Below are 23,851 nucleotides of genomic sequence, written 5' to 3' on the forward strand. Positions count from 1 at the left end.
TTTTTTTTTTTTTTTTTTATTGATGGTCATTTTTTAATTATTGCGATTCAGGAAAATCTCACGTACAAATACCTACTTGATATGTATTATTGTCCCCCCCTCCCATCCTATGCTCTCTTATCTTCTTTCTCCGGTTGTGCTGGCAACTCGTTGCTTCGTGTCCTCGTTTCGCTCGAGAAACAAGGCACCGCAGTTTCGTACAGTGTACATGGGAAGAATAGAAAAAAAAAAAAAAAAGAAAAATAATAATAAATAGGATACACACAGGTATACAATAGGGCACAAAACACACACTGCTGCTTATTATTTTGTGTGGGTGTGTGTGACAGGACGCCGCTGTTGTTGCTTTTTTTTTTGTCTTCGTGCCTCTAATGCACTCGCGATTTCTCGTTTGATGCGGTGGGGCCCGTTAGAACGAGCCGAGGAGCAAAGAGCAGGAGCACACGAGTCGTGACGGGAGATCGCTTATACAGGAGGTGGCTCTTTATCTTTGGCTTTTCATTCATATATTCTCACGTGTAAGCTGTACTCTTTCTTTTTTTTTTTTTTCCCCGCAATCAGATGGCGAATGAAAATGATTGTTTTCAATGAGAAAAAAAAAAAAAAACATCCCCCGAAGGAAAAATGTGAGAGACTCGGAGCACCAGAAGCCATTGAGCTCCTCCTCCTCCTTTTCATTTCTTCCATGGTGGAAGGATGAGCCCCGAAAAATCAAATAAAATTACAGCTCGACTATACACGAGTATACATGAATGTATGGAGCACCCCCTGCAACATCGTCCCATATAATCACGACTCATTCTGCTTCACGCGTGGCTGGTCAAATCACCCCCACCCTCCGCTCCTCGTATACATTGTGCCGTACAATTGACCCACGAGAGACAGAAGCGCAACAGATTACATGTATATATTTCTTGAGTTAATGGATCCCCTCCCCACTTTTGTCGTTTCCATTCAAACGAGAGCAGAGGGTGAAGTGGAAAGGGAGAAGAAAAAAAAAAGACCGCCCCTACTGGGACGTGTATTCGCGTGTATTACATGACATAAAAGCATAGGTATACGTACATCAAGTGCAAATTCACGCGTCCAAATAAATGCACGAATATGTAAATACAAGCACATTACACGCTTATAAACATCTATATACACTGGACATCGGGCATAAGTAAGTGTATGTATATATATGTATTCTTTCGACCTTGCGTTGCAGAATCTCCCCCCTCTCACCCCAGCGATAAATCGCCTCTCGCGCCGCTCGCTCGCCGATACATGTATACATACGTATACATACACATTATAATCAATCCAGTGTGTATGTATACGTACACGGTGAACGAACAGGAAAGAAGAGAGAGAACGAGAGATTAAGTACCGTTACGCGACGCGAGCCTTCCCGGCAGTGCATGTATATTATATATATACGTGTGTGCGCGAGCGCCTCTCTTTAGGTCAGTCGTGCCGTCTGCAGTACAGGTATATATTATATACTCCTCCTATATTATAGAAGTCGGAAGGAGACTCGATGCATATACAATTTATGGAGCTGATTGGGGGGGAAAAAAAAAAAAAGTCATTTGTGCATGTATGTAATGCGTATGCATTGATTCTCCTTTAATTAGGGGCGGAGGGTTGGAAGGGGAAGGCGTGAGTTTACTGCCAATGATGTTTGAGCTCTTTATGATTTTCTGCGCATTTTGGTCTCGCGTGCAAGTATGTATTACGGGTCGGATGAAGATCTATGGTCTCCCATATAACGGGGGGGTTGGGGAATAAGTGATTCTTGTTTTCTCTTCTCTCTTTTCACTTGTTACCCGACGATGCCTATTTCTCCCTCACATACTATATATTGGATACTACTATTTCGAAAGTGATGGGGGTTTGGGTGAATATCGAGAGATGGATTTGGGCATATCCCTGCATACACGGAGATTACACGGGGCTATGACGCTGTACGTGCACCCACTTTAGTTTTTCTTTTTTTCGAAAATTGGCCCTTTATATGTACTAACTTGGGATGTATACATCTTTAGTAGATCGATGTACATGAAATTGGCTCGTGTACCCGAATCGAGGGAAAAAACACTTGAGATGCAATTGTCTTTTCCTTGCACACACGCCACGGTGAGATAATACGCGCTTGCGTCTCCTTGGAAGAACGAGCCGAGGGGTCAGAGGGTAACTTCTCTCGATGTCAAAAGTCCCTTGGATGTGGGTGGTGGAGGAAGGGGTGCTCCATTATCACTCTCTCGAACGCACTTACGTACACGGAAACACAAAGAAACGGGGGGGGGGAAGAGAGTAACTCGCGCGGATGAAGGGGGATGATACACGTATGTATACACACACGAAAAGAGCTTAGCGAACCCTTCCGAGTCACGAGGCTCGCGTTTTATTTAATGTGACTGCATCCAGAAGAGCAGGCGGATGGAAAGCTGTGTTACACGGGGAGACGAAAGAACTACGCCCACCCTGTATACGGGTACTCTTTGTGTGCCCGAGCGGGGGAAGGAAGGGGGAGGGGGAGAAAGAAAAAAATAAAAAGCCTTAAAGGTTAAATGTATATATATATATATATATATATATATATACCACTTGCGAGGGTGGACTCTGTTCTGTACCTCACCACTTTGTATCCATACGGTCGAAGCGATCGCTCAATCGAGAAATCGACTCGGGAAAGAAAAATGTTACCGCATCAGGCATCTCGTCCCTTTGCGCGCACGCGAGACACGATCTCTCTGCTTCCCACTCGCAGTACTCATGTAGGTGTCGCTCGTCTTGTTCTAAAAAAAAAGTGTCCTTTTATCACCAACACGCGGTGATCCATTTCATAGGAGCTGAAAATTTAATGATAACACCATGAAATGTAAAAAATGAAACAAAAAGTCAAAACAAGCCACTCCACCACCACCCTCGCCCCGTCAAACTCGCTATCCGTCTTGCTTAGACTTGCTCTTCCCTCCCCCCCCCCCCCCACCCCATACCTTCGCTTTTTTTCTTATATGTAATATCTTAGGAAATACTCCGTCCCTGCGACCTTTCTCCCGTTTCAGCTTTTTTCCTGCCCCCCCCCCCCGTCCCTTATTCCTTTGCTTCGCAGTATACGTGCAGCGTACATGTGTATATTTCATGCCGCGCGGGCGCAATATGTTCTTGTTCCTCGCTCCGTTGCGCAGAGATAAGAAAGCGCGTTGGAAGACTGTACGTATGTGTATACCAGGGAGCCTGGAGACGGAGAGAAAATAATTTTTCCATTGTTTTCCTCGTCTCAACCTGCTGTAGGTCACGTATATAATATAAGCTCGCACGTTTGTTGGTATTAAAAAATAAATAATTACACATTGTTTTTCCTTTACCCCCCCCCTCCATTTCTATACATGCAGTTCACCGAAACTCCCCATAAACACGCAAACGAGTGATTCCACGCACCGCGTCAACAACCATAAATGCACGTATACAGATTTTCTATTGCGCTTTTCCTACATCGCGTTAATTTGGTCTCTCGACACGTGAAATGAGTATATGACATGTTGTTTCGTAACCACGAGGCCGGAGAAAGGGTCGAAAAAGAAAGTCCCCCCCCCCTCAAAAAAAAAAAAAAAAAAGAGAGAAGGAAATGGAAAAGCTTCATCCCCTGCGACGACACGAATGTGTACGTGTACGAAGAAAAAGAAGCGCGAGCCGGGAGAGCTGAAACTTTCCTCATCCCTGGAGAGGGGAGTGGAAGAAAAGCGCAGGAAGGCGCTCGCAAAGAGGAGAGGGGGGGAGGTGGGAGCCCTGGGGCTCTCGGAAGAGAGAGGAGCCGAAAGGAGGAGAAGAAGAGCGTGTGGGCAGAGGTCGATAGAGCGCCGGGGAAAAACGGAGAAGCCCGGAGTGGAAGGAAGGAAGGAAGGATGCGGGCGGGCGAAGAGAGCGAGGTAAGGAGCCACCCCCCCCCCCGTCGAGAGGGAGGAGAGTCGGCGCCGGGAAGGGTAAGGAGGAAGGTATATACACGTAAAGGGCCGCGAGAAGGGATGCTCGCGCACGGGGGGTGAAAGAAAAGGTGGCGCGGAGGAGCTGAGAATATGTATAGGTATATACATACGTGTGTTGTATAGGGGAGAGCGCCGAAAGCGAGGAGGAGGAGGAGGAAGCGCCGAGAGAGAGAGAGAGCGGGGGCTTGGGGCTGCTGGGGAGGATTGAAAGAGAAGAAGAGGAAAAGAGAGAAAAAAAAAGTACCCGGAGAGAAAAATCGAGATCTTTCTTCTTCTCCTTTTCTCGGAGACTGTAGTTATGTATATATGTACATACACGGGGAGATGAGCGAGAGCATTTTTACTTTTTCATCCGTCCCCTTTTTTCCCCCGGGAAGGGAGACGAAGAGAAATACAACGAACGGATGGATGGATGGATCTACGTCGGGGGTGGAAAGGTCGGGCGAACTCAGCTCGAGAGAGAGAGAGATACCGGGTAGTTTTGTGGGTTGGATGAAGAGGGAAAAAAGTGAAGACATGTTTGATTTAATAGTGAAATTATGCGATATACATACATAATATATTACACGAGTGTTGAGTTTAATCATGAAATGGGGGATGCGCTAATTAACGCTCGCGTTGCCAATAAGTTCCGTTACTGGCATAATAAATCACGTTGAATGCATCCTCGTTACCGTATATCCAAAAGCACCCCTGAATCCGTGCAGCTAGTCCAAAATGAAAAAAGCTCGTGACGTCTCGTTTCATGCGTTTTTGAAACATCCTATATCCTTGTCAAACGGAGACACGTACAATGAGAAGCGCATCCAACTCGTTAAACGAGACCCGAGTCGAGCATGCATTCGCGATAAAAGAATTGAAATGGCCTCTTTCTCCTCCTCCTCCTCTTCTTTTCCCCAAATGGAGTTTCGTACGAAAAAAAAAAAAAAAAAAACCTTACGTGCCCTACATTAACCAACTCTTCGAGCTGGGCTACATTTGCCGCCTTCGCGAAATGAAAGAAAAAAAGAGCCTAGATATATGAAATGTTGTTATATCAATCCACGGTATACATGATTTGATCGAAACAATGACTTTTTTTATCCCGTACAGCTTCGCTAGTTTTCATGATTTGTTTTTTTTGTAAACAACATAGTTTTTAAACCTGACGTCATTCGAGATGGACTCGTTCATGAAAAAGGAAAGGCAGGCGATTTTCGACACCGAGAAAAAGGGTCGATCGATGAAGAAGCGCCGGAGAAAGGCACCACCGCACGCGAAGTAATGCGAACGTGTGTGCGCGCGTGGGAACGAAATAAATCTCGAGTAAAAGATACAGACAGGGAGTTGGAACGTCGCGTGTTTAAAAAAATTATATTCATTGCCATCGTGTTTGTTTACCGTTTTCTTTTGCCACCGAAGACGCGAACGATCAATGTCGCAAAAGTTGAAAAAAAAGTAATTTTATGAAACCCCCAGAATTGAGCGCCTCCCCCCACCCGAAAAAAAAAAAAAAAAAAATTAACAAACAAAGCACAGAGAAAAGAAATTAAGCAGATAGCGATCAGCGTCGATAAAAATTCATTAAAGGGAAAAAAAAGAAGAAAAGAGTGAAAAGATACGACGAACGACGTAGAAACGAAGGAAAGAGCACCGATAAGGAGAGACACGAGACACGACGAGCGCGCGCGAGAGATAACGAAAGACACTTGGTTCAGAAGGGGACACCGAGTGAGTGAAGCTCGAGCATAAAAAGGAGAACTTGATAAATGTCAATGCGCGCGAGATAAAAAAAAAAGAAAAAAAAAAAAACACGCGAAACTGACAATCATCAACGAGAGCGTGACGAGGGACTTTGGACGCGCTGCAGTGGTATGTGCAACCTGTCGCGGATCGAGCCGTAAGAAAGTGACTCGGTGTAATTAATACTGTAGATAGCAACACGCGAAAAAAAGAGGGCACAGTGATGATACAATTACTTGAAAAGTTCGAGATACCCATATAAAGCTGTCAAAGTTGCGGGTTAAGAAAAAGAAAAGTAAGGATGCGCGATGGTTACAGGTGAGTTTGACGTGATTTTTTTTTTTTAAATACGCAATAGCGTTATTCGTGCGAGCTTAGTTATTCTTGGCAGAGATGAAGTACAAAATAAAACGGGGGAGCGATTAAGTGTGAAAGGGAGGGAAAATGACACGACACTGTAATTGTGTGCAAGAAGATGAGAAATCGCTCGATTGGATAAGGTAAATTGGCCTATTATGGCACAATTTTAACGAAAAATCATTATAAAATCTTAAGTAGCCTAAATATCTAAAGTTTAGGTATCAATGAAAGTGCTTTCCGAGCAATGTTATAATTTTTATAATAATTTTAGGTGTTAAATAATTATTTTATAAACATACATTGACGCAATGAATCGGATCCTATCATGAAACACACTGGAAAATCGGGCTCCTATTCATGAAACACACTGGAAAATCGGGCTCCTATTCATGAAACAAAAAGTTCCTATAATAGCACACACATATGTGTGCATCTTGTATACGCTTCATCATAGGAACCTTGCGTTTTAGAGGTTATGTTATTCGTTTCCCCTATCATGTCACTGGGCTTTGTTACGTTTTTTGTTTTTTTGTTTTTTTAATAATAAAAATGCTCAATATCACCTGCGATTTTTACTAGTTTAGAAATATAACTCTGTAAGGATGTTGAACTAATTTTATTTCCTGTTTAGACTTAAACAATGAAACTAAGACTGCTGTTTCACAATAGGATCAATATTGTAAAATGTGCCATAATAGGCTACTTTACCTTAGAGGGGGAGAGGGGGGAATTAAGAGAAGAATGAGACGAAGCTCAAGGAAGCGCGGAGGAGAGCCGAAGCGAGCGTTTTCCTGTTATCGGAGAGACGGCTCTCTGAGCACCTGATAAAACCCGCATGGGTGAGCGTGTGCGTGCAAAGTCGGTGGTTATAAGATAACGCGAAAAACGCGCGCTTCGTGCGTTGTGTATGTATGTATATGTATGTAAGCGCGCGAAGAGTCGATGTTCTTACAATGTAGACGGAGAGAGATGTATAGGCCCAGTCGTTGGAGGGAAAGTTGTTGGTGAATACTTTTTCAAGAAACTTTAGGGTCGCATCCGAATATTCGTGTTGTTTCATCGGAGAGTATAACAATTTTCCTTTTTCGTCGCTCGTGTCTGCATAATTTTGCACGTGCAAAGACCGAGTTATATTTACTTATTGTTACGCATGCACTGTTACGGAGCTGCTTCGTGTGCACATATCAAGCGGGTTGAAACAATTTGGATTTGCAGTGCGTTTAGATGTGCACGAAGAATGTAAACTGTGCATCAGGGACTAATGAATAGATGATAAGAGGTAGATGCAGACGTGTGTGTATAGGTGTGTATAATAAAACTTGCGAGGCGTATCAGATTAAAAGGATGGAATTTGCGTCGTGTATACATGAAGCCTCGGGCCCTGTTTAAATGGAAAACAAAAATTTTGCTTCTAATGAAAGGAATTTGTATGTTTTATATACGCGTGTTCACACGTGCAGGGGCAAGGATACTTTTTACATTTTTTTCAACAATTATTTTTTGTTGAAACTATTATTTTTTCATTACTAATAAAAAAGTGTTGAACGATTTTTTTTTTTTTTTTCAATTGAATTACAGATTAAAAATAACAATATTTATAAAAATGTTGGAAATAATAGAGTCCCAACAATTGTAAAAGTCCTTAAATATGTTACATGTCATATTATATAATCATGAGTTTCAATATCCGAAAATGCGTGAAAAAAACAAAAAACATTATCATTGTTGTATTGAGAATAAACAATTTTTACATTAAACGTACAGTGTATACAAACTTGACCCTCCGTTCGGACGCCAATTGAGAAAAAGGTCGATATTTCACGAAGAAAAATAACCAAACCTGCGTACACTCACCTGAAAGACGATAGGCACATCGCCTAAGTATAAAAAAACTACTTAAACAAAAAAAAAAAAACTTCCCTTCCCCTTGACTATTCGTTTTCCATCCCGCAGCGTGCGTCGAGTACCATTAAGAAAAAAACAAAACTTTTCCAAAAAAATCTCTCTCTCTAACTCCTCGTGTTTTTCTTGTTCCAGCGGAGGGATGGCCGGGCAGCACTACTGCCTGCGCTGGAACAACTACCAGTCCAACATGACGTCCGTGTTCCACCAGCTCCTCCAGACCGAAGCCTTTGTCGACGTGACCCTCGCCTGCAACGAGGCCTCCCTCAAGGCTCACAAGGTAAGCCAGTGTCTAAATTAGCATAGGGGGAAACAAAAAAATAGGTAACACCATATACATGCATTACACCGGTGACATTTGCTTTTTCGTCATCCTCTGTTGTCGCGTATCGCCAATCGACTCTGCGAGTACATAGATATATTATAAATATAATGACCCATACCGAAGCGTATCTCATCATTCATGGCACGAGGGGCCTCCACTGAAGCGACTTTTCCCATTATTAATCACGTCAATCTAACGTTTTCGAGTCGAAAATTTATTTGTCTGTACAGGGGAAAAACTCGTCCATGTAAATGTAGTTCTGACTAACGGGAAGGGGCAGATAAGACACAGAAGAAAAGTTGGACCCCCTCTCCTGTTCACCCGCCCGAAATTTTCTCGCTTCATTCGCCCTATCGATCTATCCTCCTCCTCTTCTTCTTCTTCTTCCCTTCTGCCGCTGCGCAGAAAAGGCGAAGGATCCATCTCTCTGCATATCTCCTTTTTTACAGAGAGAGAGAGGGAGAGCATCCCCCTCGGTCTTTTTATTTCATTTCCTGGGTTCTCGCTTCCACCCCCCCCCCCTTTGTCTCTCTCTCTACTCCTCCTCCGTCGGGCTTTTTCATCCATCTCCATCTCCCCGGCTTTTTGTAAGCTCGCCTCCTTCCCGGCGAATCGTACAGCGCTAGTCTGCGCCTCCCTCCCTTCCGAGCTCCGGAAAAGAAGAGGGTGCTTTGGCATCTCTTTCTTTCCCCCGGCAGTTTTTATCCTTTCTCCGGCCCTCTTTTCTTTCTCTCTTTCTCTGTCGGTTCTTCGTCTCTCAAGTATATATACGTATATACACGTGGACCGCGTTTTTCTCCGTACCGAAGGGGTTTTTATTTTTATCATACGATGAGAAACAGCATCGATCCGCCATTCGAGTCTGCCTGCAGGTTTTTTTTTTTTTTTTTTTTTTTTTTTCGGAAATTCCGATTAATGCGGGAGAGAGGTTTTACGGGGTGTCACAGAGGTAGTACAGATGTTGGGGAAGTGACTGGCCCGGGTATTTGATCAAAATCAACTATACTTTTTCTTTTTTTTTTTTCGTGCAAGTATTTTCCGTTGTGTTGAACGGTGTTTCCTTTCCTGCCAAACAAACTGCGCGTATACCTTCGAAAATGACCCGTTCATACGTCCAAGCTCCTTAAATTAATTCCATTCCCATCGGGGGTTTCCACCCCTCCGCAGAATAGTGTAATGTCCCTGAGCGAGAGTGTATACTCGAGATAATCGAAGGATAAAACGAGAGTGTCGTAACCAACTTTACACGATCCTTGGATAGCGAAAGCTCGTTTGGTATAAATGCCACTCGTGCTGCGAAAAGTGCGAGCAACGTGTAATGTTGATACTTGAATATTTTGCCCATGGAAAAAATGACGATGATGACGGTAAAGAGCACTTTGTCCCTGTCAAACTTAATTTTCCCTCGCGTTATTATTTCCTTTTGTAGCTCCAACTACACCCAAGCTTGTCCAACGGCACGATAGTGGAAGCAAAGCTCGATGCGCTTATGTATACTTTTACGACTCCCCCTATAGATCCCCTAATTTAAGATACATAATTTGATTATTTATTTTTTGTTTCAAAACCCAACAACTTGCAGGTGGTGCTCTCGGCATGTAGCTCGTACTTTCAGAAGCTGCTGCTGTCCAACCCCTGCAAGCACCCGACCATCATCATGCCGCAGGACGTCTGCTTCAACGACCTCAAGTTCATCATCGAGTTCGTCTACAGGGGCGAGATCGACGTCTCGCAGGCAGAACTTCAGGTGAGCGCCGATCTATATATACATTCTCGTTTTGTATAAAATTATATACAAGTAAACAAAGTCGATGTATATGTACGGGGAGAGGGTTGCGGCCTCGATAAGCGGTCTTTTATCGTTCAACGGTTCAGAGAACTTTCGCGTTTTATCTTTAGTAGGATATGATGAGGCAAGTGTCTGCATTACCGACCGCAGGTACTAGCTGTTTTACCTTCCGGAGCATCCCCCGATTTTACTCGTTTTGCCAAGATCGCCCGTAGGTAAATGACCACCGATCGGTAGGACAACCACTTTCCTACCGTCGACCATCGTTTCAACTCCCTTTTTTTGAGACCTCGCCGTGTTTCCTTCAGCTGCTGATGGAGCTACATTTGGCCAGGGTGGATATGACCAATCGCGTCCGTACAAGTAATCGACTTGTCCGGTGGACACGTATAGATATACTTATAAAAAAATACTCTTCGGTCTCTCTCTATTATCAGTGTGTGGGTGTATGTATATATGTATATTATTTGGAGCGAGGAAGGGGCTCAGCCAGCGGCGCGCCTCCAAAAAGAGAGAAAGCTGGTGCTGCTGCCGGTGCATGTTGGTTATGGTGGTAGCCGCCGTCTATGATATATCTCTACTGGTTCGCCATCGTACGATCGTCTCTGCTCCTTTGCTTTTATATATACATTAGGTATATCTGTGCCTATGCGCCCATGACTATACTCCCGTCGTCGTCGTCATACTCGTCGTCTCCTCGACGTCCGTTCGTTCGTCATTGTGGTGTAGCTGAGGTATACCCTACCGTACCTAACGTGTGTACGGTGTACGAGCATCTTGGTTCTGTGCGATCGCTCTGCGTGCGGCTCTCGCCAATTTATTTATTTATTTATTTTTTTGTTATTCAAAAGTACTCGTAACATTTTTGGTTATTGACTTCGATCGATAAGAGATGTGAGAATTTCTTTTTTTTTTTTTCTTTTTTTTTTACTGTTGTACCGTGCAATCTTGTCTGCTGGTGCACCAGTACTCGATTAACAACAAAAGTGCGGCTCGAAGCGAGATCTCACTTTTTCGTTCGTACACAAATATCAAGAGTGAGTTTTACGGTAAAACTTTTACCTGTACTTGCTGCGTCTGAAGTAACGTAAATTATATAAAATACAAACAGAAAAAAGACTTTCTAGTGTGCCAAAACGAGTTTTCGTCCAACGAGTATTGAAAAAAAAAAAAGAAATACAACCAGATCGAAGCTGCCCGTGACAACAATAAGAGAGCCGTGTGCGCGCCGCTACTCGTTACAGCAAGGCACAAGCAACGAGCCATTTTAATTTTTGTTCCCTACTCGCTCCGTTTCAGAATGGGATGAAAAACCTTTAACGAATTTCGTGAACGGAGCCCGCATATGTACTTACAATTAATTAAATACTCATCGAAAGGAAACTTGCGTGCGCACGTTGTTTTCTTTCTCTCTCTTCTGCATGCTTTTCGTGTAATCTCTTCCCCCAATGGACGAGCGCGTGTGCGTACGATATCAAGTACGAATACACAACAATATGCATGTACGTGTGTGAGCGCTGGGTTGTCTTCTCTTTCTCTCTTACTCTTACTTATTCGCAGTTTCGCACGCGCAGAGAGAGCAGCTCGAAATTCGCACACTCGCGCGCACGTGTACACACACACACACCGGACTACCGGAGGCGTGCGCGAAAGAGCGAGACGGAGACGTCTGCTAGTTGCTTTTCCAACGGGCATCGAACTCGGACGCGCACCTATACTTATTTTTCTCGTGTGCCGCTGCTCGCGCGAGAAGGAACATTTCGCACGAACAATCGTCGTGTACTTTTTCATATCGTATCTTACACCCACGTAAGTACACGTACGACACGTGTGTTTGAATGTATAACGGTGGCACGTATGTAGGCTGGAGTCTTGGAAGATGGATGTGGACTGAAAAGGAGAGGAACAGATAACAAGGCAGTTTTAGTGCGTGTGAACTGTAATATATTAGTATAATCTTTGAACGAATTGTTGCCGCCGAAAATACTTAGTATCTACGTCGTCCTGCGTGCGGTTAAATCGGAAAATTACAACAAAGAAATATAGAGGAGAAGAAGAGGAAGAGCCGGCTCCGGTTGGGCTAGGTATGTTCCGCATGTATATAAATATATATTTACAACGCATACCACAGATAAAATGTATATAATGAGTATAAAGTACGTTACGTAAAACGAGAAATCGCCTTCTGTATATGTTTATAATGTTGCGTATGTATTATACGTTTACGGGTATTTTGGTTTTTCGTGTATAGACAAGAGTGTAGGTTAATGCTTGTGGCTGTGATGGGTTGGGTGGTTGAGGCAGAAGCGTGATTACTTACGCCCCCACTTCCGTATAGGCTCTGCTGGTTTTTTTTTTTTCTTTTCTTGTATTTCTGACTCAACTTTTTTTTGTTTTACTTTATATATAAAAATATATTTTATTCGTCATGTGGATTGGAAAGCCTGACGAGTCAAATTTCAATGAAACCACGAATCAATTCACAGTCAACGAATCGCAATGTATGCGTCAAAAAGATAACAATCGTAATCAATCTGCTCTATTTTGTTTACTCTTTTATATTTTTAAAAAACACCTTTACTTGTAATTACTAAAAATTAGGCCTAATCTATTAGTGATGACTACGTCATGCGTCATTGTTTTTCCATTAGTGTTCAACACCTGCACTGGTATTAATTTTGAAAGCGTCACCTATTTAGTCGTCGCGCCAAATAATAAATTACGTAAACCAAAACTCTGAAAATTGAACGTGAAATCTTCGTTAAATTGCCTTACTTATATTAGCAGAGAAGCGTCAAACAGCTGTTTTGCTTTAATAATCGCTTTGAAATTAAATCTCTCGGGCATCGGGTGGGGGGGGGGTGTAGCAAAATTAAACGCTGCTTCGTCGCGTACTCATATAAATACGTACACACAGATGTAAAGTATAGCCGCGCGTGTAGTATAATTATACATACTTCTTGTAAGCGTCGTCTTCTTTGATATTATTTTTATCCCCACGTCGGCTCTTGGTATACGAACGCCAGGGAAAAGTTACTTTTACACTCCACGCTCCCGCTTCGTTTTTCAAGTAAAATGCTTTCTACCTGCGTTAATTTTTAAAAAGGCGAAACAATTTTTTTTCCCCACTAATCCAATAAACGACAATCGCCGATCTTGGCATTCTGTCGAGCGGCTGGGAGTTTATTTAAAATAATGCGAGAGCGTCTGTAGAACCGGTGTGGCCGGGCGCCTAAGCCCTGGCAATTTTTCCAGATTGATCTCTTAAGACCCCGAGGGTGGTTTATTTCCCTTCCTTTTTTTTTTTTTCTTTTTTTTTGCAGAGGACGGAGTTGATGATCGGTAGAGGAGGAGAAGGAGCTCGGCGATCTCTTGGTTGAACTAAAGAAAAAAAAAAAATGGTTATTTCCAGTCAAGACTGCAGGATTTGCCTCGCAGAGTAGATTCGCGCTGAGAGAGGAAGACGAGTCGCGACAGTGAGGAACGTGAGTTTTACGGAGGGGCGTGAGGCACCGATTCAATATTCGCGGCCCTACTTTCGCGCGTATGCATTATTTCCACCGTCAAGATATCGGCGCCGCGTATGTGTCCGGACTGTGTGTATAGCACCGGCACTTGGACTCCTCGTTCTTCCACCAACTTGCGCAACTGTACATCACAATTTTGCCTCCACTCTCCCATAAATACAAGTCAATTTCAATTTTTTTTTTTTTTTTTTCTCTAGATGTGTAAAAAAAAACAAAATACACCTTCGAACGATTCAGACCAGCGTCGTAAAATCAAACACACACACGCATCATCGTAGAGGAGGAGTACCTCCGTCCAAAAAGGGCCCCCGAAGCCGGTATCCCGTCGAAAAAGCCCATCTCCCCCCTGGTAAAAAAAGGAAACCAAGAGCTCCCCCTGCGCGCGCGAAAAACAGAGCAAAAACAAAAACGCCCGACTCTGATTTTTTTTTTTTTTTTTTCCCCTTCATTTTGTTCCTCCTCCACCCCTCGTGGGTATATGTATACATGGATGCGCGCTCGCATTTTTGCTCTTCCCATAGACGCGCCTCCGCGTCCCTCCTGCGCCCCCCCCCCCCCGCCTCCGAAACGGGCTGCCGGTTTCGGGCACTCGCAGACCCCCGTCGTCGTCCCCTTCGAGGCAGCCATGCACCGGCGACCGCGACGTGCCGGCACGCAACTCTGCAGAGCTCCGTGATTGGTGCACGTCTCTCTCTCTCTCTCTCTCAACGCCCTCGGCTTGTTTGTGGTGTCGGTTGGTCACGGCACTCGTACACACGTGCACTGCAGCTCGGAGTTTTCGGCTCGATTTGCTCCTCGATCGCCAAGCTTCCCGATTTTCGCGAAAGGACCCCTCCCTGCGCGAGGCACTTGACCGTCCCTCCCCATCCTATGCACCCTCGTTGCTTCGATTTTTCTCTGCCTCTTCGCCTCGAATCGTCCCTTCCGCGTTTCCCGCCCCCCATCGCAGCTCTCTTTCTACGACGACGAGGCTCATTTTAAAAAATCGCTCGTACCCCCCTTTTTTGGGGCGATCCAGGGCAACGAGCCTCATTGTCGTTGAATGAGCCATTGTTACGACATCTGAATACCTCGAGCTCGCTACATACATGTATAAAACACTTGATGATGGATACACGTTTTAACTTTTCTTTATGTGTATGTTGTATCGCGAAAATACAACGGATTAGATGTTTTGTCAAGTCTTTGCGACGAGAGCAAAAGAAAATGAGGTGTTCGGTGTTGCAGGTGTCCCCGATTCTTTTGAGCCACAAGATAGGTACAAATTAGTTTGCCAGGAGTATGGTTATTACATCAACAAGGGGGTCGATGTTGTAAGATTTGTCTCGGAATTAGGGGTTGTTGTGGCAACGTTAGAACAACCATCGCATCGTTTCCGGAAGAAAGGAGAAAAAACGGCTCTTGGAAAAAGGGAGTCTGAAAAAAATAGCGTGAAAACACGAGAACGGGAATAAAGGGTGTAAAAAAAAGGAGATCAGGAGGAGCATCAGTAGCAGCGCACACGGTACAACGATAGTTAGGTGTACCTATATGGCGCAAGCTCTCGGTTATACGACACGTATAGGAGCTGAAGAAAAGGGAGAGCGAGAGAGTAAGTAGGTATAGTATCAACGACTGACACAGTCCTTCGACTCGTTCCTACTCCTGGCTGTCCTTGACACGGCTATCTCCCTCTCTCTCTCTTCTTCTCGTTTCTCCCCACACTGCAGATTCAAGATGACCGAGTGATGGTGGAGTCTCGGCCCCGTCTTCTTCTTCCTCTCCTCATTCTGCACACTCCTTTCCATCGTCTCGCCGTCATTATCGTCTTCTTCTTCGCACGTGTACACCCAAGTGGCCCAAGTGCTGCAGCACCATACGTGTGCCTTTGTGTACGCACCCTAAGGGCAAAAGTGAGAGAAAAAAAAAACCACACCTTAACCCGTCTGAGATACCTGCAGCTTATAAGTACTTCTTCTCCGATGAATCCGTTCGTTCGTGTATGCGAATTGTTAAGGGTCCCACACAACGGTTGTCCTCGTACTGTTCCCTCCCTGCATGCATGCACAACGAACAAACGAAATAATGTACGGTCCAAAGACGTCATTGTTCGTGTGTCTTCGCTTGCAGATTTGAATTTTAAATCGTTTTTGTCGCACGGGGCGAAGAATGGCTAAGCGAGCGAGGCCACTTGTTTTAAAATTGTAATGCGACCCTCACGCCCGGCAACTGTTTTTTCTCTTTGCTCGCCGTTGTGGCGTGGTTTAATTTTCTTTCTTTTTTACTTATTTTGCCTTTTGGTTAAATTGAGGGTATCGAATACACTAGTTCCGCTGTATCCGGGAAGAAAAGTGCGTTTTTAAGGTGTTTTTAAAATGAACGGTCCCTCCATTGTGAAACGACCCTTACGGGGTCCGACAGCCCAAAGCAGTAACCGACTGGATTCGCATCATTGGTTCGTCCGTACGCGGTATTGCATATATACATAAAATTTAAAGCAAGGCCAGCAAGGGGCCTACAGGGGCTTTTCGTCCGTTATACCTCTGATGGAAATTACAACTAAATATACAAGTATTGTATTGATAATACCCAAGTACAATTGTTGTAGATTTGTAAAAAAAGTCAATTTTTTTTTTTTATCCTCCCTCCCGCCAGTGTTTGCCTAAGCTAAAACACGACGCGATGAGCGCCAGAGTCGGCCATCATCGCCTTCTACACGTTGAGCTTATATTTAGACGCTATATTTCGAGTGATACATACTTTTCGCGCGAGTGCTTCTCTCTTTTTTTTCACTCTTTTTATTTGAAGCGCCACGGGCCGGGTGATTTTATGTATACGTACACGGCGAGCTTGAAATCAAATGGCACGAGTGTACTTGTGTGTGTGTATAGGCAACGCCGCGCGCCGAGTTCAGAGTTCAACGATCAAGTTGTCATTGATACTTGAACGTGTTGTATGGTTGAGTGTTTTATTAGGACGAGGCTTGTACTCATGTCGTGACCATTACTTTTTTTTTTTTTTTTTTTTTTTTTTTTTCTTCAATTCGCCGTGCACGAGTACTTGCTCGCCCCGGATGTCTGGAGCTCCAATTACGCGGCTGTGTGCCAATCCGCGCTAACAAGCGGCATCCAGCACGTATGTTAGCAGTGCACTGAACGTACAGTTTCCAAAATCCCATGTCGCCAAGCCCTTTCTGTAAAGAAAATAAAACGCATCAGGTGTACAGTTGAAAGGAAAAAGAAATTTTTTTTTTTTTAATTTTTTAAGGTAGTAGTCGAGCACTCTACAGTGCGTGCCATAATGCGCTGTAGCGTATGCGTATACTATATATATATCGCTTCGACAACTATCTCGAAAAATGACAACGTTGTAGGAGCGTTGCAGACGAATCCTATCAGTTGTGTTTATATTCGCCGCACTGTATCAACAAAAATATACCGCTGAGCCCTTTTAAATTGGAACCACAGTTTTATAATATAAATTATATCATACTATTTTTTACGAAACATTGTAAGAAGCGTTTTAAAGATATAAGCAATTTCGTTCACAAATCGACCCCCAATCCGGCGCTTTCCTATACCTCCTGTGTTAAAAGTTCAACATTAAAACTTTAATATCTCCAAAACTATACCGCTAAGCCTCTTCAAATTTTGGCTCATGATAAATAATAGCAATCTTAAGGCACACAAAAAATTTTAGAAAAATCGTAAGAAAAGTGTTTTTGATCGACTACTACCTTAATTCGAACGCAAGGGGGGGGGGGGCATTGCGGAAAGATGGCCGAAAATCTCATCAGTCTCGCTTCTGCCAAAAGCTTACATCCGCACGTATGTGTATATGTACGCGGTAGCTCGAAGGGACCGGAGGAATTAAAGTTAGCCGAGAGTTTCGCGTAAATGCGATTTGAAAGCGCAGCGGACACGAAGAGACGGTTCTGCGCACTGCCGAGTGAGAACAGCTGTTTAGAGAAATTAATTGGGTACAGTGTAGTAGAAATGATGGTCATAAATCTAATATAAATTACTTTGGTGGGCCACTGTTTTGCGTTATAATTTTTCTTTGTATTGAAAGTTCATACTCTTGTGCTCTTGTGCAATAAATAATCAGAAAAATTTGGACTATACCTCCAGTGTATGTACATACATACACGACGCGAGTAGGTGGGTCATATACTCCGAGATATTGGCAAAGGATCATCATTCTTTTATTTCATCATATCAGGATCATTTTACCCTCAAAATCATTCGATTGGCTACGCTTGTTTTTACAAGAGTTCGAATGAACATGTTACCAATGCTGGTTGTGAATGAATCGCGTAAAATCCTAAGTAGCGATGAATAATAATTTTTTCGATGCCCCACGTTCCTTATACAAGATTCGTTCCATCATAATTATTTTTTATCGTTGTTCTACGCGTTACGTTTGTTGTTGAATAATATCGTTGTTACGTGGTTTAGTGTTTATCTAGCGGAAGGTTTATTTTTAACGCATGAGCTATAGACACCAAGTGTGTACAGTCGAGTGACTCCCCGTGATGATAAGCAGCGTAGCTCCACAGCCTTATATCACTTGAACAAAATGATTAAAATAGGATTCGTGATAATTTCGTCCGTCGAGCAGGATGGTGTTGACATGTGATACCTTCCAACTAGAAAAGAAAAAAAAAAATTATTTTTTAAAAATATTTTACCAAGAAAAAAGAATCCCTTAGATGCGCCTTAATTATGAACTCTTGAAAAGTTGTAGAGAGAAAGTTATCGTTAACTCGATCTGTTGTATGTATGATTAAGTGGAATGAAAATAATTTTGAATAAATTGACAGTAGCGAACCCAGAGAATGTGTGGACTAGGAGGAGAAACACATAAATAATTGTTTATATTATTTCTGACGCTTTGAAATTGAAGTTATCGTTTGTTTCTACGCCCAAGCATATCGGACAACAGAGAGAGAATCATATATGACCTATAGGTTTGTTGTCTTTTCGAACTTTAATTGTTATAAATAATACACACGTCATAAACAAACGAATGTTTACAACTCATTTTTTAGCAATTTTATTCAGTAATATTAATTAATATTTGAAAAAAAAAAAAAAAAAAAAAAAACATATACTATATGCTCTCTGCTACGTAAATTTACTAGGCTCGTCCCATTCAAACCTTATATTTTCTCGCACTTGAACGAACGTTATTTACACGCCAACGTATAGTTTCACCACAGCCTTCCACTCTCGTTTTGTAATGAAAAGTCTCACCTTTCGCATACACTTGTCTCGCCAATTTTTTTTCTTTTTCATTCTCCATATCCCCATGCACACTCGGTCCACACGTGTTACTTGGATTTTTATTTGTTTTCTATTTAAAAAAGAAATAAATGTTTTCACACAACGTATAAAAATCACAAGTAGCAATAAAAAAAGAAACACACGACATTCCGATTACATATATATATACCTGGACGCAATTATACAGTGTATACTCCGCGATTGTTGCCTCGGCCAAGCGAGAGCTGCCGATAATACATTTCCTTTCTTTGTACATAAGTTAAGAATTGAAGGTCAGATTACGAGCTTGTATGCTTATCGTTCTCTCTCTCTCTCTCTCTTGGGCTGTAAAGCAGGTAGTAGAAGGCGCGCACACACGCAGAGCTTGAAACAATCGAATTCTCCGGCTCGCTCTTGCTTGTGCCCATACCCTGTACTTGAACGTCCACGAGTATGGCAACCACATGCAGATTCCCTTTGTTATGCTTTTCTTTCTTTTCGTAGCCCCTTTCTCCTCCACCTCTGCCCTGTCCTGCATGTGATGCGTCATCGAATTTTGCCCGTACAACTGTACAGTATACCCACGTAGATTTTGGTGGCTCTCGATTTACGAGAGAAAAAGGGGAAAAGCAGGGGTTATTGGGAGGAGGGCACCTTTCGGTTTGCTTGTATGCTTATTGCTATATTTGTTACGTGTCTGTGCATATTATCTGTATACGCGTTTACCCTTTCGCGATACCGTGTAGCATTTCGTATATAGGCATGAGAGAGTTGTCATCGAGTTACTTTTTGTTTTCCTCTGACGATGTCATCGAGGCACCTGATGTGTACTTCATTTTTGGTGCCGAGATCCTTTATAGATGAGCACTGAACGTCCAAGACATTTCGTTGTTGGATAAAACCCATCGTCAGCGACGCGTCTCGTCGCTCTATTCTAATCTCTTGGAAATTCAAATGCGCTCGAAATTAACGAAAAATGTAGGTAAATTTCACCTCCTTCGGCTTTTTGCAATTATTGTTTCTTACCTCTGCGCCCCTCAGATGATTTTATACAGTTCTCTTTGCAGCATTGTTTATCACTCCATCACCTTTGACATGTCTGTACATAGAGGATCTATTCTCGTTTATCTCGAACCAATATTTGTGTTTTGCGTGGAAAAATTTCCTTCCCCCCACTGCAGAAGATGGGAAAAAATATTTTTACAGCCTTCTAACCTCAAAGTCGCACCTTCGCCGCTTGGTTTTCGGTTCTCTGGCTGTAAAATAGTATACGAACCTCGTTACCGTAAACCTCTCGGTTCGTCAATTTAGCCTTTCCGAACTAGGTACGTAATATACTAATACTTTCGATCGAGTGGAAACGATATCGTTCAGCTTCTATCAATCTTTTTCTCTCCCTTTGTTTTTTTTTTTTCCTTTTTGAAACCCCACGATGATTAAATTTACTAGTAGGGTTTATATATATATTTACAATTTTCTCAGCTCCGATCTTTTTTTGGTCCATCGCCCGATATTTCATTGGTGCAGTTGTGGCGAAAGTGCCTGTTTCGGTTTTGGGACGATTGACTAGAGCTATATCGGCCCACGGTCCACGCGGAGGTTTGCTGTGTGTCGTATATAAAAACCATCGCTCGACCGATGATTGTATCATTTCGCGTAAAATGAACGACAAGAAGATCAGATATGTCGCGTATCCCACGAGTACCTCTATACTCATTGCCTCGCTCATTGCAACTCGAAAAACAAATTTTTTTCAATTGCGAGTACACGGGTAGCAAAAGAATTGGAGGGGAGTGGGGAGGTATAAAAAGCCAAAATTCAACAAAAAAGTAAGAAAAATAAAGAATTGCAAAGAAACTACAACCCAGGGGGTAGGACGGGCACGAAATATCGGCGCGCGCGCTCTCTGCCCCTTTTACGAGTCTCCTCGTCCCCGCGTCGATGCAGAAACGCGCGCACATGCACGTATCGAACTGCGGGTGGAGGCGAAAGATTAATCGAAGATTACGTATACGTCTCCCTCTCCTCTACCCCCTCCCCCTTCTTAACCCGTGTGTGGGTGCGCGTAAACTGTCGCACACGCGGGTGTAGCCTCGCGAAATATTCGTACGTCGAAAGCTGACGCCGACCCCCGGCCGCGTAACCCTTTGGGGCGGAGAGGGAGAGCTGTGTATATGCGGTGTGGGGTGTAAGCTCCGTTGGCCATTGTTTTTTCGAGATTTCCTGTGCTTTCGATGTACATAATATGCGTGCAGGTACGAGGGGCTGGTACGTCGTAGGTGTGCTTTTTGTTCTTCTTTCTTTCTTTTTTGTCTTCGTTACAATGGACCTTTGTACGAAAAAAAGGGAATTGGGGGACGTTTTTTTGGGGCGGATTTTTTGTTCGTCGAATATTGACAAAATTTTCTCTAGCTCCAAACAAATTGTCATTGATTGTCTATTGCATCGAAAAATCGAGTGCACCTATACCATACAAAGTGGCCAAGAAATAGTTTCGTATGCACAAAGAGGTCCTTCTTCCCCATTTGGTGCAACGTAATAATATTACTTATATGCCGATAAAAAAAAAAATTGCTCTGTTTTGCGATGATCGCGGAGTCGAAAGTGCCATGTGACCGACCGGCCATTTCTTGCCCCGTGTGCCGTCGAGCCTCGGACGGAGAGAGAGAGAGAGAGAGATTGATCCTCTTCGGCGCACCCGCGTCCACCCCCACGATCGCCCATGGTAACACTTGGGTATATGTGTGTGTGTGTGTACCTGCGCCATCCACCCCTCGTTTGTGACTTTTGCGCTTGTGCGGATGAGAGAGCCCGCACACGTGGACGCTGAGGATTAAAACACCATCATAATAACACTTACATGGCAGCCAGCAGTGACTGTAACTGCAATATACAATATACACGTAAGGTGTCGCGTGTGATTCACATCAGCTTGTATAACACTCACTCACATTCGCTAATTACAATTCGCGTGGTCCATGTTTACCCACGATGACTTTTCTCCCATCGGGGTGGTGATCGTGGTGTACATGCAAGGAATGTAATATGTAGAAGGGAAAAAAATAAAATGAAATCTCTCTCCCTTTTATTTGAAAAAAAAAAAAAAAGCATGAAGATTGCACGCGAGTCCTCGACATCGAGCTTGCAACAATTGAATAAACAAGGCTAATGTGTGATTAATTGGACTCGCTTTCTTTTTCATCATATTACAATTCATACATCAGCAGCAGCAGCAGCAGTAGAGGCAAAGGTGTATATGTATATACAAGAGAGGCAGAGAGAGAGCAGGGTGGTATTGTACACAGTGGTCTTCTCTCGCGGCTCATGTGTACACACGCGCATAAGCGCATTCTCCGGCCGCCACCGCCACGGCTATACATTCATGTAAATTTTCGATATATTCGGCGCGCGATGGTACACACGTCATATATATATATATGATACAGCACGATATCAGGCCAGCAGCCACCGAAGAGAGAGGCGATCAATGCCAACGCCGCCGGTATTGTATACGTGTGTATGTATACGTATAGGGTCGACGGGGAGAGAGTATAGCAGCACCACTGCACGCCGGGGAATTTTCATTAAGGGACGCCGCCGCCGACGACGACGACGACTCGTTCGGCTGTTGCCTCCTCCTCCGCTTCCTTCATCGTCGATGCTGTTGGCTGGGCCTCGCTCCACCTCCGGCTCCTCTTCCTCTTTCGACTACTCTGTCTCTCGTTTGCTTGGCTCTTCTCGATGCTGATGCTGCTGCCAGAGAGAAAGAGTCGGTCCGGGGTATATGTATATGTCCGCATACCTCTTTCTCTCTCTCTTTGCACATATAGGTTGCTCTGATGGTTGGTGCATGGTAGTGGTCGTGAGGCTAAACCTCCTGCTCTGGTGTGTGTATAACAGGGGCACTCGATCTCTCTATACATTATACACATGTGCGTATATATTATACACGAGCTATTCCACGAGAAGCCATCTTTTCTGCGGTTCTGATTTTGCTTCTTTTTTATTAAATTTTTGGACAACCTCCGAGTGTTGAAACTCATGGAATTTTTTCATCGGAGCTTGGTTTGGAAGAGTTTTCGTGGGGGACTCGTAGAACAATACCCATATGTGATTCCGCTCGTGGAGATAATTGGTTCAAAGTTTATTGCAATAAATTTTTCATTTCACATTTTTCTTTTGTTCGAATGTTTGTTTTTTTTTTTTTTCCTTATGCTTTAGAGCTTGAAGTACAGGTCAATCGCTTAAATCCGTGGATACTTTCGGTCTAAGCGTGTAATTCCTCGATTCTAGCAAGTAGTTTATCGCACATCTTCGATTTGTAACAAGCTCACATTTATTATTTTCTCAAAATGTGTTATAAAAGTACATATATGTATACACATTTTAAAAATGACCAATGATATTATTGATATTATTGATTTTGACATTCCAAGGAAACTAAGATCACGCATGACGAAAAGGAAAATTAACAAAAATCAGAGCTTCAAAATATTTTTGGACTGCATGATTGACAAAATTTTTTGCGATATCGCCCATATACTATATGTATATGCGACGCTGCCGCACGAGATTTTCTCCTCCTCCTATTCCTCGATTTTGTTCGGCCGCTGTAGCTCATCGTCGATGTATGTACGTACTATGCCTGAATTTTTCTTCTTTTATTCCTCTCTCAACTCTTTCGATGTTTCGACCGGTTGGTCCTTTCTCCCCTCTGTAGCTGCTGCACAGGTGTCTTTTTTTTCTTTTTTTTTTGTCCAAGAGAGGGACTGGGGCGGAGTTTCGGACCAGCCCGGCGCAGCATCCGAAAGCCGAGAGCCTCGATAGGATTAGGAAGGTCGAGAATTGCGAGTTTTAGATATTGGCAACCGACGAATTTTTTTTTCTCTTTGTATTACTTTACTGTCGAGCTAAAAATAACTGTTTTTTTTTTTTTTTTTTTTTTTTTTTTTTTTTTATGGATCATGTTCTTACAGTTATTCATCTATTGTACATGAATAAAAATTGAT

The 23,851-nt window shown here is 43.2% G+C and overlaps 1 protein-coding gene across 2 annotated transcripts in view; it reads left to right on the forward strand.

Annotated features, from left to right (window-relative positions):
* The window catches only part of Psq (pipsqueak), a 65,199-nt gene that overhangs the window by 20,304 nt on the left and 21,044 nt on the right, over positions 1–23,851 (forward strand). For both annotated transcript variants that reach the window (XM_014351634.3, XM_089590190.1), the window contains exons 3-4: positions 8,094–8,238; positions 9,866–10,030. In XM_014351634.3, coding sequence (XP_014207120.2) covers positions 8,094–8,238; positions 9,866–10,030 — 310 coding nt within the window. The remainder of the gene's footprint in view (positions 1–8,093; positions 8,239–9,865; positions 10,031–23,851) is intronic.

Source organism: Copidosoma floridanum, unplaced genomic scaffold, assembly GCF_036245765.1.
Source record: "Copidosoma floridanum isolate Cflo_tuat_1 unplaced genomic scaffold, Cflo_Japanese_pri ptg000012l, whole genome shotgun sequence".
NCBI classification, from domain to species: domain Eukaryota; kingdom Metazoa; phylum Arthropoda; class Insecta; order Hymenoptera; family Encyrtidae; genus Copidosoma; species Copidosoma floridanum.